The sequence below is a fragment of the Pelodiscus sinensis genome, chromosome 28, assembly GCF_049634645.1.
Source record: "Pelodiscus sinensis isolate JC-2024 chromosome 28, ASM4963464v1, whole genome shotgun sequence".
NCBI classification, from domain to species: Eukaryota; Metazoa; Chordata; order Testudines; family Trionychidae; genus Pelodiscus; species Pelodiscus sinensis.
The window spans coordinates 1,578,858-1,593,532 of NC_134738.1; the positions used below are offsets into that span (position 1 = coordinate 1,578,858).

General features: G+C 48.3%; 1 protein-coding gene across 3 annotated transcripts in view; it reads left to right on the forward strand.

Annotated features, from left to right (window-relative positions):
* Positions 1 to 6,662, forward strand: part of ANXA4 (annexin A4) — a 37,976-nt gene extending 31,314 nt beyond the window's left edge. For all 3 annotated transcript variants that reach the window (XM_006119082.3, XM_075910867.1, XM_006119083.4), the window contains exons 11-13: positions 1,202 to 1,260; positions 2,052 to 2,174; positions 4,285 to 6,662. In XM_006119082.3, the coding sequence (XP_006119144.1) occupies positions 1,202 to 1,260; positions 2,052 to 2,174; positions 4,285 to 4,344 (242 nt within the window). In that variant the 3' untranslated portion in view covers positions 4,345 to 6,662. The remainder of the gene's footprint in view (positions 1 to 1,201; positions 1,261 to 2,051; positions 2,175 to 4,284) is intronic.
* The last annotated feature ends 8,013 nt before the right edge of the window (positions 6,663 to 14,675 follow it).

Below are 14,675 nucleotides of genomic sequence, written 5' to 3' on the forward strand. Positions count from 1 at the left end.
AAAAAGGAGCGGTGTAGACAGCTCCTTTTTGTGCAAAAATCCTCTCTTGCCGCAAGCCATTCTTCCTTATTTTTTCAGGCAGAACGGCTCTTGCCATGAAGGAGGTTTTGCACAAAAAGGAGCCGTCTACCCAGCTCTTTTTTGCGCAAAAGCCTCTTGCACAAAAACAGCCCCTAATTAATTATGCAAATGAGCAGCCCTCGACAATCAGGGCTCGACAACCCGGAAGAACGGGGTTTGGGCAGTCTGAGCATGCGCAGATCGCCGGACAGTGCGGCTGGTGAGCAGGACTCGCCACAGCTCGGCGAGCCCTGCAAATGAGGCATGGCAATATGCTAATCTGTGCTTCATTTGCATAGGCTTTTGTGCTAGAGAGGTGCAGTGTAGACATAGCCCAAGTGTGTCCCCCTCCAATGAAAACCACTTTCTCCATTGCAGGAGACAAAGGTGTTTTGTTAGGCATGGCCTATGGTACATTCTTCTTTAGCAGTGCTGTCTCTTGCCCACTCTCTTATAAGAACTACGTGCCACGGTGGCCAGTAGCTGTGTCTGTGCTGGGTACAGGTCATGCTTTGTTATTCCTAGCAAATACAGCAAGTGGCCATGAACAATATGGCAAAAGTTCCTTTGCTTCTGCTGTCACATTGCTAATGGTGCTGAAACTTACCTCACTTTAACGAATTCCCTGTACAGCAATGGACAAGACTTCAGGTTAATTTGAAGTGGCTCTTTCTTTTGCATTGCACTTGCTGTGTTTATCAGCGTGTCCAAGGGCCTCTAACCAAGCCAACATCTACACTGGCAATTGTGACAAAACTTTTGTTGTCAGAAATGCTCCCCCACCAAAACCAAAAGGGGTTGCTCTCCTGCCAGCAAACGCTACTCATGGGGGAGTAGAAGTATTTTGTCAGCAAAAGTGTGGACAGACAGCAGCTACAAGGCCTGCCTGTTAGACACAGGGCTGTGTTGAGATAGCCTTATTGTTAGAAGTTGTGTAGTGTAGTGTAGTAGACATAGTCTATACCTTGGAGCTGCGTGGGCTAATAGTCAGGGATGTGAACATTTTGGCTCCTATACTATAACTGGGTCTGCAGACAGACATTTGCATCTCCCAGAGAGATCTGACAGGAGCTGTAAGCAGTAATTGCAGCCTTGAAATGTAACCGTTTGGAAAATCTCTCTTGTTCTTTTCTCTCCACAGTAAAATGCATAAGGAATAAGCATGCATACTTTGCTGAAAGATTATACTATTCCATGAAGGTAAGTCACTTTTGTGTGTGTGTGCCCTCTCCCTCCCTCCCAATTAAATCTAGAGGCATGCTAAAATAAATAACAGCTGGATTTAATACTGCAGGGGAAAGTAGAGGGGGCAGTAACCAGTAAGCTGGGCGCTTGTGTGGCTGGTCAAGAGAAATTCAAATGCCGCCCAGCAGAGCTTCCACAGCTAGATGCACATAAAAACATTTATTTCTTATATGGATGACAAAGATTAAAGGGAATATTGGCAGTATCCTTAGGCTATGTCTACACTGGTGCGATCTTGTGCCAGAGCTATGCAAATAAGGCTAAGTGTGGAATATCGCCGAGCCTCATTTGCATATCTAATCATCCACCATTTTTACGGAAGAGGTTCTTGCGCAAGAAGGAGCTGTCTACACTGCCCCTTTTTGCGCAAGAAAAACCTTCTTGCACAATGCTGTTATTCCTGAAAAGAATAACAGGAAGAGCCTCTTCCTCAAAATGGCGGCTCATTAGATATGCAAATGAGGCTCGGCGATATTCCACGCTTAGCCTCATTTGCATAGCTCTGGCGCAAGATCGTGCCAGTGTAGACATAGCCCTAGTGATTTTTATGGATCTTCTCTCCTCCTCTGTTAATGGACAAAACTGGTGTTGCCCAATTATTTGCTGGAAATAGGGAGCTCTGTGACATTCAATGCAAAATGCTTTGGACTAATTTCCTACCCAGAAACTAGGGATGAAACCAGGACCTGTAATAGTGATTTACCCATAATGCACAATATTTGTACAAAGATTGCTTTTCTCTTAAGGGTTTAGGGACGGATGATGATACGCTCATTCGAGTGATGGTGTCACGCTGTGAAGTTGATATGTTGGATATTAGGCATGAATTCAAGAGAATGTATGGGAAATCTCTCTACTCCTTCATCAAGGTAAGTTTTCCTTAGCTAAAAACTATGGTCTTGCCACACACAGCACTAGCCACTTTTCTCATCTGTTGTGTCTGGTGTCTGGTTGATAGTTTTCAAACTAGAAGCTATTTTTCATCAAACATCTTTTTATGGGGAAAAAAAATTGCGTGAGAAATTGTCCGCTCTTGATATATATTTTTGTTTGTTGGAAATCATCATCTTTTTGAAAATGACAAGGGGAAAGCAAGGGGGAGGGAAATACGCAAGAAGTGAAAAATCAGAAAAGAAATCCTGAACACTATTTTAAATTTTGACTCAGCTCTAATCCTGAGTTGCATTGCTCTTAGAAATGTTGGTGTTAGGGTGGTTTAACAGTTTTTCAGTCATTCCAGACTGTGACGTAGCGGGGGTGCTGTCTGCTCTGTAACCCGGGGTTCCCCTGTGCTGTGATGTGTGATTCCCAGTGACTCACCCAAATGTGTATTGGCCCAGACACTGAGTCCCAGCCTGTGCCGATAATAAGTCTTCTTCCACAATTTGATCTGAGGAAGTGGGTCTGGCCCACGAAAGCTCATCACCTAATAAACCATCTTGTTAGTCTTTAAAGTGCTACATTGTCCTGCCCTTTGTTTCTTCCAGAGGGAGAGACAAAGGAAGGGAGGCGGAGACGAACTCCTGGCTGGGGGGCAGGGTCTGGGAGCGAGCCAGTTGCTGGCGGGGAAATATGAAGGGAAGAGACTAAGCTGAATGCTGAGAGTTTAGGGGGCAATGGACCCCCTAACCCAAGGGGTCTGAGGCATCCTGGTCCTGACTCCTGTAACTGCATCACGTCTATGCTGTGCTGTATCCTGGAGAAGCAATAAACCCCCCTGTTCTACTGGCTGGCGGAGTCTGTTCTGGCTGCTACAGGGATGCAGGCTCGGGGGGGACCCCGATGCACCGTCACACAGACTAACTAGTCTTACTATGAATACTCAGATAACACTATCCAGGCCCTTTGTATGGGCTGTTTACTGGCTCTCTGAAACTACATCTATCCTGCACCTCTCTTGCACAAAAGCCTATGTAAATGAAGTGTGGATTAGCATATTTCTGTGTTTCATTTGCATAATTAACAACAAGCAACAAGCTTTTGCACAAAAAGCAGCTGCTAATTAATTACACAAATGAAATGAGGGCAATATGCTAATCTGTGCTTCATTTGCATAGGCTTTTGCGCAAGAGAGATGTAGTGTAGACGTAGCCTAAGCAAGATTTTTGCTTTCACCTTCTGCAACATGGACCTGAAATTCAGATGAATGTTTTCTGGTCAGAGGACACTTTTTGTCAATTGTCTATACTTATAAACTGGGAGTCTTAGGGTGCGTCTACACTGCAGGGCTTAACTCAAAATAAGCTACGCAAATTGAGCTATGTCAATTGCATAGCTTATTTCGAAATAGGGAGCATCTACACAGAACTTACTTTGAAACAGCACTCTTCCTCCGACTTCCCTTATTCCTCATACATTGAGGCTTACAGGAGTCAGAGTAAGAAGTCCTTCATCCTGACAGTATTTTGACACTATTTCGAAATAACTGCCTGCTGTGTAGACATGGACTAAGTTATTTTGGAATAGCGCTAGTTATTTCAAATAGTGTTGTAGTGCAGACATACCCTTAGAAACAGCGGCTTGGATTCCACAAAGGGTTAATGGACAGTATTTTTTTAATCTAAAAGAACTCCAATATTTGGATTTCATATTTTAATACTGTAGTGACTTTTCAATTCATCCTTATTGTTTGCTTTTGTTAATAATCAACTTTGAATTTTCCATTGGCTAGAGTATTAGCTTTGTCTTAAAATGGCTATGGGGTAGTGTTGTGCACAGTAATAGCTCCTGCAATCCACATCACTACATTTTAGTAGTGGGCAATGTGCACTTATACACGATCAATGTGTGTCACGTACTGCAAGATGAAAGGTGCATCTTAAATGTTATTGAATCTTACATCAGCAAAGAAATACAAAATCACATGGAGACAGCTCCTACAACCATCTCAAACTGGTGTAAATGATACTGCAACCTTTTCTTACACACTTGTTGCACATCTAATCATCTCTTTTGTTTGTTTTGTTTCTTTTCTTGCAGGGAGACACTTCTGGAGACTATAGGAAAGTTCTACTCTTGCTGTGTGGTGGTGAAGACTAACCCATGCAAAGCTGATTGTCATGGGGAGAAGAGATACAGATTAGAGGAGAAACAGATTTTTTCCCCAATAGCTTTAGGTAGCGCTATTAGAATTAACTTGGGCTAGTCAGTGCCAATTGACTCTTATATGCTTCTATTGCTTAAATTATGCAATGGTGCACTAATTGTGTTACCAGAGCCAGTCATGCCTTGAACCAGCGTCCAATGCAGAATTGCCTGGCTGAATTACTTCTGCTTGCAGGCTTTGGAAAGACTTCTTGAAGCCATGTTTGGGAAACAGGAGCACTAGACATTTTCTATAATCTCCAGTTCCAGTCTACAGTTGAGTTATCTGAGCGAGAGGAAGGTATCTTGCTGCATAAAGGGAAGGGATAGCTAACAACCATCTTGATTCTGAGCTTAAACCAAATGCTACTGTAAACCAAATGCCTTAATGCTACTGTAACTTGATTTGTCTGCAAATGAACACCGCTAGGCCTTAAGGCTTCTCCTCTCTGCCATTGAACTTACTGACCAACTGAAGTGAGCTGAGGCACAGAATATACAAGACTCTTCATGGGGAAAACATTAACACTGTTTGTGTGGGAGACGTACAATCTACAAGCTTATGCTCTATTTTCCAGCACAAAGAAAATCATTTGTTTAAAATGCAAGGCATGTCTAAATCGAAACACGGCCTTTGTTAGAAGCAAACTATTAACATTCCATGTCACTTTGACTATTTGTGCATATAGATCAAAAGATAGGAGCAGCATGTAATTTACAAGTGGCAAATCAGAAACTCTACCTGCCTCATGGCTAGTCCACACACAGACATTTTGTATTAATATAACTGTTGGTTAAGGATGTGACTTAGAGGTATATTGGTACATCCTCTTTTGTGGCTGCAGTTATAATGGTTTAAAAGGTGCTTTGTGCTGGAATAGTTTATTCCGCTTCCTGTACAGTAACTGCACCCTCAGTTAAGCCCCTTTAGCTACACAGTATAGTTAAAGCTGCACAACTCTGGTCCACAGACATGGCCTTGCATCTAACACCTTTTCTGTGGCTAGCTGACTGCAAGAAGTCACTCTGTTCTGAAACCTAATTCATGTTCTCTTTGGTCTGAGGTTATATCTTCACTGCAAAAGCTTTGTGTTACAGCAGAAAAACTTAGCTTTCCCTGTCCTGCTGTACATTTCGGCTACGTCTACACTGGCATGATTTTCCGGAAATGCTTTTAACAGAAAAGTTTTCCGTTAAAAGCATTTTCGGAAAAGCATGTCTAGATTGGCAGGACGCTTTTCCGCAAAAGCACTTTTTGCGGAAAAGTGTCCGTGGCCAATCTAGACGCACTTTTCCGCAAAAAAGCCCCGATCACCATTTTCGCAATCGGGGCTTTTTTGCGGAAAACAAATCTCTGCTGTCTACACTGGCCCTTTTGCGCAAAAGTTTTTCGGAAAAAGACTTTTGCCCGAACGGGAGCAGCATCGTATTTCCGCAAAAGCACTGACCATCTTACATGAGATCGTCAGTGCTTTTGCGGAAATTCAAGCGGCCAGTGTAGACAGCTGGCAAGTTTTTCCGGAAAAGCGGCCAATGTAGATGTAGCCTTCTTGTCTATGTGTATAACGCTGCTGCAAAATGGCTGGTGGAGATGTTTTGTGCTCATGGGAGAGAGCTCTCTTATTGGCATAAAAAAAGTTCATGTTCATAGCGCTGTCAGTGTCATTCAGGGGTGGTTTATTCACAGGTTGAGCAATATGAATTACGCCGACATTGCTGTCATGTAGACATACCCTTAATGTGAATTAAATAAGGGGAGGCCACACATCAGCAGAGGTACAGTGCTAATCTTATCTACCTTTTGGTCAAAAGTAGTGTCTTAGCCATACTACAATTTTACAGTAGGACAGGGCTAGCTAATGAGTTAGCTGTTTGTTGTGCTGTTTAAAAACAAAGCAAAAAACATATTTTGTAGTGAAGTCATAGACTGAGTGAGGCAGTGTCTTCAGAAGGGAGCAGTGTGGGCTGAGAATGGAAATAGAAGGCAGGATCTATGGTATTGTAAACCCAACTCTGCCATTTGCTTTGTTCCCATTGACTTGGCCAACAGCAAAACTGGACTCTCTGGCTCTGGTCAAGCTACTGTCTTTATGTGCCATACTGAGAGGAGGTTTGTTAGGGTTACTGTCACACACTATGTTAATCTGCTGCTCAATAAGAAGAAACCACTTAGACTTATCACTACAGCAGACTCATAAATGCCCTCTGGCTTTACAATAAAAATGGCTGGCCGGCCGGCCAGTGCTCAATGTAATAAACCAATCGTTTCTTTATTTGAATAGCAAAATGTGTCTTTTTTGAATGAGATGAAATAGGATACGCACCTTGCCATGTTTTACCTAGGTTTGTCTTTTCTCGCTTCTCCACATCAGCTGCCTCTTCAAAGCATAGTCTGGACTGCCCGCTTCACCACAAAACCTATTTTTATTCTCCTTGCAAACTAAGGATGGGATAGAGACCAGCCTACAGGTCCTCTCAGAACAGCTAATCAAGTCTTGCACAGGAAGATCCTGTCTTTCAGAAGTAGTTTTGGCCCTTGGTTTCCCTCCCCCACATGTGAAAATCAACTATTCACTGGAGCAGAAACAACAGGACAACACAGCTACATTGTTCCTTCTATGCTACAGCAAGTTCAAGCTCTTTCTCCTTATCTTTAAAACTCTCCGTGCACGGTAGCTTCTTTTGTCTAAGGGACTGTCTATCTTAAAAGACTACGGTGCCAGAGTTGCTGTGCAGCTGTAGCACTTCAACATAGACAACCTGTAGACCAGAGCAGTGGTTCCCTGCCTTTTTTATGCTGAGGACCAGCAAATCCATTCACAAATGCTTGGCAAATAATGAATATGCAAATAAAATGATATGGCCCACCTAGCCCCAACCCAGCCCCTCGCCCCCCAGTGCGTCACACCCTTTGGCCCCCAATCCTATGCCCCATGTCTTTTAACCTCTGACCTCTAGAGTTCATGCCAACATCCTCTTGCCCCATGAACCCTTTGCCTCCACTTCACCCTGCACTCCCCAGAGAGAGGCTGCCCTCTCTAGGGAGCATGGCCATTAGTGCCATGTGGGTAGGGAGAGCAGCCCTCCTTCACGCTCCTGCCCTCCCCGAGTGCATCCTGTGCCCCCATGACGGGAGCAGCGCGGTGTCCCGGCCAGCTGCCCTTACGGGGGCGAGGAGGGAGGAAAGTGCCGCCTGCCCTGCCAGCTCCTGCTGCTGCCTTAGCCCCAGTGCTGCCACCAGCTGAAGTGGCTGTGCGGGTGAGGGGGGGAGAGCGGGGAGCCCTGGGGAGCCGCCTCCTGCCGCCGGTGGCAAAAGCGGCCATGTGGGCAGAGGGAGTGGCCATTGGCAGTGGGAATGCCTCCCTCCTTCGCGCCTCCTCCCACTCCAAGCGCGTCTCCCCAAGCACGGAGGAGGGAGGGAGGAGCCTCCTCCTGAGCCGCCACAGCTGCTGGAGGTGAGCTGCTGGGAGCAACCAGCTAGAGCTTGGACAGCCACCATGGCCCAGCGGCCAGTGGTTCGTGGCCAGGCAGCAGGCCGCGGCCGGGTGGTCGTGAACTGCTGGACTAGAGGCACAGGAGGGCTAGTGCCTTCCCTGGTGGTTAATCAACCTCCGCAAGAGTAGTGGCGAGGTCGATGGAAAAATCGTCAGCCTGTTGTTGTCTACGTTGGGGGTGTGGTAGGCACTGCTGCATTTCTTAGCAGTGTGGCGTTTTCACCACTCCCCCCGGAAATCTAAGTTTTGAACATAAATCAGCCCTAAATCTGTTGCCTGCCTACAATGCCAGCTACGTAGCCCCGTTGTCTCTCCAACCATTTTCTGACTCACTTCAATGCCACTCCTTCCACGTTTTTACTATTATTTTGTATTATCATAGCACTTAGGAGAGCCACAGTCACAGACCAGGACCCCACCGTGCAAGCAATGTTCCCTGTAATCTTTTCTATCTGTGCACAGATTGTTTCCATCCATGTGCAGAATGAATGTTATATGCACTGAAGTATGTGCACCACCAGTAGAAACAAAGAACCCATCTGTGGGTGCTCTGCTAATCACTTAGGCAGCATTGGACTCTCTTGTGAGCGGCCACACAAGCACCCAGCTTACAGGGAACAGTGTGCAACACACTGTACAAACACAGAGCAAAAAGACAATCCCTGTCCCAAAGCGTTTACACTTTTAAGTATAAAGCTAGAATAACAGGTACAGACAAATGGCATGGTGTAATCTCAGTGGGCCAACAATTTGTTTACCTAATGCAGAGGAGCAGCAGGTGCTGTTGGGAGTGTGTGTCTCTCAATCTCTCTCTCTGGTTTCCTGATTTTGACCTTAACTTCACTCCCCTCTCATCCCTGTTTTGTTCCCCCCTGAAAAAATCTTTTGGTGCCTGGATCCTGTGGCTCCTTTCTTTAGGCTGGAGGGAGGTAGGGGGCTTTTAGCTGTGGGCAGGCACATGCCTGACTGTTGCCGGCACACAGTGCCCGAGGGGGGGCAACAGCTGGGTTCGGTGCCCGGTGTGCGCGCTCCAATAAACACACCGGTGTGGAGAAGCAAAAAAAGTTTATTTGAATGCTCAAATAGGTGCCAGGAGACTAGACACCTCAGATCAAGCACACCAACAGAAGCAGTTTTCCCTCCTTATATACCCAGGTTGTTTACTTGAAGGAAAATAGTGGACTGTAGCAAGTTTCCCACGCTGGGACATGCTGCCTCCTCCTCCCCTCTACAGAGACATCTGAATTCTTCTTCTATACCACTGATAGTAACTAGGCAACTTCAAGGTCTGTCTTGCCGTTCCCAGCTATTAGCGAGCCAGGGAAAAGTTATGCCTGGGGGGGGGATGAAGGGGCGGAAGGGGGGTGCTTTTAGGGTGCTTGGGCTTAGAGCAGGGGTGCTTCATCGATTCTTGTGATCTTCCACTCCCCCGAGTTACCTAGGATCATGCCCAGTGACCCCAACAGCTCCCTCCTTTGAGAATACTCAACAAACTTTGGTCTGAGTTTTCTCATATTCTGAGGACAAAAGCTGATTAAGTGCTAAGGAACTGGGGTCATTTATGAGAGGGGAACCGCTCTCCTAGGTAACCCTGCTGCATGGTGAGGGATTAAATTCGCGGGCGAAGGCAACCTTTAGGGCTTCATATGTGTTAGTAGCCAAGTTTGTAGAGGCCCTTCCCCATCCTGCATGCGTGGAGGGTGACACGGGAGACAACAAGAGACTGGCACCTGTGGCCAAAAGTATTAGTAGGGCAAACTCTGCATTAGAACCCATGGTGAGTCTACTGGATAGGGCAGCTATGTTCCCAACCGAACCCCTAATCCCTCAGCGCTTTTTAAACAACAACTTAAGTCCCAGAGCATCAGTGGATGAGGCTCTGGTGGGCTGGACGGTCCACTGTTCTGCTGGCGGCGATGTGGGCACTACTTTCAGACGTGAGTGATGAATCCAGTTTTTGTGTCCCTCAACCTTTGCTGCCGTGTGGGAAACCAGCAGGACGGTGTGGGGTCCCTTCCACTTCTCCCGGAGAGGCTCGTCCTTCCAGGTACGAACGAGCACGGAGTCTCCCGGCTGCAAGCAGTGGACAGGGGCATCCAGCAGAAGAGGCTGTGAGTCTTTGGTGTACCTGTGAAGAGAAGAGAGAGCAGCAGACAGAAAGCACATATACTGAGATAAAAAGCCGCATCCCAGTTCCCACTCCCCTGCCAGAGCCGGTGTCCCATTCATAGGCCATGCCCTTCCAAACATAATTTCGAAGGGGCTAAGCCCTAATCTACCCTTTGGGAGAGCGCGGATGCGGAGCAAAACAATGGGCAAAGCATCAGACTACCGTAGGGAGGCTTCTTGACAGATTTTCGAGAGGTGAGGCTTAAGGGTCTGATTTGTGCGTTCTCTGCTTCCAGTGGTTGCAGGTGGCAGCACGCTTGGCTTCCCTGTCTGCCTGGGCATTTCCCTTTGCCACATCTTGGTCGTCCCTCTCATGAGCTTTGCAGTGTACCACCGCCACTGCCGAGGGGAGTTTCACTGCTTCCAGGAGCTGAAGAATGTGGGCCCCATGCTTGACCGGGCAGCCTTGGACTGTCAGCATGCCCCTCTGTTTCCACAGACCAGCATGAGCATGTAGTACTCCAAAAGCATATCTGGAGTTGGTAAAGATGTTGACCTGTTTTCCCTCTGACAGTTCGAGCGCACGGGTCAGAGCTACCAGTTCAGCAAGCTGGGCAGATGTCCCAGCAGGCAAACCCTCAGCTTCCACGGTATCGTGGAGGGTCACGACAGCGTAGCCCGCCCTCCTTTGCCTGTCTACCACAACACTACTACCATCAGTGTACCACTCACAATCCGCATTAGGGAGCGGTTGATCCTTTAAGTCCGGACGGCTGGAGCATTGGGCATCTATTATCTCCAAGCAGTCATGTTCCTGCTGCTCTGTTTCCGGTAAAAGAGTGGCCGGGTTAAGGGAGGGACAGGTTAGCAAGGTCACTTCGGGGTTCTCTAAAAGCTTAGCCTGATACCGAGCTACCCGAGCCTGGGTGAGCCAAAGACCACCCTTAGCGTCCAGAAGGGCTTGGACCATATGGGGAGTATACACTTGCATGACCCCCCCCAACGTCAGCTTCTTGGCTTCTTCAAGTACTAAGGCTGTTGCTGCGACTGCCCGTAAACATGCCGGCCAGCCCTTGGCTACTTGATCGAGTTGTTTGGAAAAGTAGGCCACGGGACGTCTCCAGGTGCCTAATAACTGAGTAAGCACTCCCAAGGCCACCCCTTTTCGTTCACGTACCTACAGTTGAAACGGCTTGCAGAGGTCTGGCAGACCCAGGGCTGGGGCTTCCATCAGTTTTCTTTTTAAAGTTTTAAATGCTTGGTCGGCTTCTGTGGACCAGTGAAAAGGGTCCTGATCTGTTCCCTTAACACATTCATACAATGGCTTAGCCCACAGTCCAAACTCTGGAATCCATATTCTACAAAAGCCTGCCATACCCAGAAATGCCCTGAGCTGCTTGCGACTGCGTGGGCTGGGAATTTGGCAGATGGCCTCTTTTCTTTCATTTGAAAGCTGGCGCTCCCCTTGCCGTATGTGGAACCCCAGGTACCGTACTTCTGGGAGGGCGATTTGAACCTTACTCCGCGCTACCCGGTATCCTCGGAGTCCAATAAAGTTCAGGAGGCTCACGGTGGCTTTAAGGCAGGGGGTTAGGCCCACAGCGGCAATTAACAAGTCATCTACATATTGCAGAAGGAGTACCTTGTCCTCATTGTCCCACTCGGCCAGGTGGGACCTGGCCAAAAAGGGTGGGGGAATTTTTAAATCCCTGGGCCAACACTGTCCAGCAAAGCTGTTTCTTAACCCTTTTTGTGTCTTCCCACTCGAAAGCGAAAATCTCCTGAGATGGAGCATCAACTGGAATCGTGAAGAAAGCATCTTTCAAATCGAGAACCGAAAAGTGGGTATACTGTCCTCCTATGGAGGCCAACAGTGTGTACGGGTTTGGGACAAGGGGGTGCAGCGTCTTAACCTGTTCATTAACCGCCCTTAAGTCCTGGACTAGTCGATATGTGCCATCCGGCTTCCGGACAAGCAAGATGGGGGTGTTCCAGGCTGACTGACATTCCCGAAGTGTACCGCAGCTTAAGAACCGGTCTATAGCCTCCTGCAACCCTTCTCTGGCTTCCCCCTGTTTGATCCGCACCGGGCTTTTGCCTGGGAGGAGCTGAACGCTGACAGGGGTTTGGTGTGTGGCCTTTCCCGGGACCCCTGATGACCATACTAGGGGGTACACCTGATCCTCCCACTGGCTCCACTCAGGGGCTTGCACGGCAGAGGGCTCAGCTGCCAGAGTCATTATCCAGGCATTCTCGGGGGGTAAGGTAAGGGTTATTTCATCCTGGGTGAAATGCAGGGTGGCCCCTAAGCGACAAAGCAGGTCCCGTCCCAGCAGCGGCGTTGGGCACTCGGGGAGATAGACCAGCTTGTGAGTTATAGTTCTGTTTCCCAGAGCGCATTCTGCTGGGGCATATACTGGACACTGGGCTCCTTTTTCTGTGGCACCCACCACAGTGAGGGAGTCCGCCACGGGCAGCTGAAGGGGTTGGTTTACGGCGGTTCGTGCCGCCCCAGAGTCCACTAAAAAGTCTATTTCCGAATTTCCCACCCTCATTTTTACTCGGGGTTCCGGGGGCAGGATGATCCGTTTCCCCTGACACCCCTATTCGTGAGTCTCTGCTGCCATCATGGGGGCACATTCTCTTTCGGGGCATTCATTTTTCCAGTGTCCCTCCTTTCGACACAGGGCACACTGGTTGCGACCCAGACGTCTTCCCTGCAGGCCAGGACACCCGCGTCCACGGCCCCGTCCTCTTTCCTGTAACCTTCCCCTAGCACCAGCCTGTACTGCAGCTACCATCATTTTCACTTGCTTCTTTTCCTTTTCTCCCTCTCTCAGGGTATGTCTACACTACCCCCCTAGTTCGAACTGGGGGGGGGGGTAATGTAGTCATACGGAGTTGCAAATGAAGCCCAGGATTTGAATTTCCCGGGCTTCATTTGCATAAAGCCGGCTGGTGCCATTTTTAAATGCCGGCTAGTTCGGACCCCGTGCCGCGCGGCTACACGTGGAACGGACTATCAAATCCCGGGCTTCATTTGCAACTCCGTATGACTACATTACCCCCCCCCCGTTCGAACTAGGGGGGGTAGTGTAGACATACCCTCAGGGAATAAGCCCTATTTGCAGTTTCCAGAATCTGTGCCATGGACATGCCTATTAAGTCCTCCTTTTTCTGTAATTTCCTTTTAATATCAGGGGCTACACGGCTGGTAAAGATCCCTTTTATAATTGCCTCAGTTGCCTGGTCATCGGGATTTGTGTTAGTATTTTGCTGGATGGCATCCCGAATCCGCTGCAGAAAGGCAATCGGACTTTCCTTTGGTTCCTGTATTAACTCATATGGTTTTGCCCAGTTGTTATGTCGGACAGCCGAGTGCTGGAGACGATGTAAAAGCAACTCCTTGTATGAGGTGAGACAGGTGTACTGCAAGAGGTCATTAGGATTCCACCTAGGATCTGCTAGGGGAACCATGTCTGCAGGCTCAGGGAGGTTTTGTGGATCCCTTTCATGTCTCCGCTGTGCCTCCTCCCTTGCTTTGGCTATAACCTGATTCCGCCCCACCTCAGACAACAGGGTCCTCAGGAGGATATTACAGTCATCCCAGTCAGGCTTGTGGCTAGCCAGACACCCCTCGAACACTGAGATAAACCGGCTTGGGTTCGTGGAGAATTCCCCAGCCTGTACTTTAAAGGCTGCTAGGTCCACTGGGTTAAAAGGCACATGGGTGTAAACTTGCATAGTAGTGGCCTGGCGCCCCTCAGCTCCTTGGCGGGCTACCACAGTCTCAGTAATCAGTGGGTAGAATCCCACAGAGACCTGAGGCACCATCCTCTGGGACCTGAGGCACCTGTTTCTTATATAGTGGGGGTGCTGAAGCTGAAGGGGACACTGAATCTGCCATTACAGCTGTAGGAGAGCTCTGGGGGCTCACATTAGTTACTACTGCACCCGAGGGAGTTAAATTTCACTGTTGCAAAATATCTGTTCTATTTCTTAAAGCCATAAACAACTGCGCATATAAATGTTCATGCCATTTACCCGTTTGCTGACAAAATAGGAGTAATTGGAGGATCGTGTTATAATTGATTGATCCTTCCGGTGGCCACCTTTCCTGGTCCTCTAGCTGATATTGAGGCCAGTCTACTGTACAGAACCTTTTCAGTTTACTTTTAGTCATGGGATCTGATCCAAACACTTTCCAGTTCACTAGAATGCATTCTAAAGGCGTACACCATGCCCTGCCTGTCGCCTGCCCCATAACCTCAGGAGACACTGGACATCCCCAGGTCTTAACAGGCGAAAGTCCACCCCACTGGACTGTTCCTATCTTATCCATGGGACCGGTTCCGCACCGTCGCCCGCAACTGCTTCTCCACTATTTGAGCGCGTTGCACCGTTGTGCCCTCCGGGGTCGATCAAACTGTGTCTTCGCCGAGGCCCCCGATAAAGTCACCGGTGCGCGCTGGGCGTCAGTCGTTGCCGCAATCCATCGACCACCGGGAGGGGTCCGGGAAAGGCTAAATTTCAGCCTCGAGTCCCATCTGGGGTGCCAAGAACTGTCGCTGGCACACAGTGCCCGACGGGGGGCAACAGCTGGGTTCGGTGCCCAGTGTGCGCGCTCCAATAAACACACCGGTGTGGAGAAGCAAAAAAAGTTTATTTGAATGCTCAAATAGG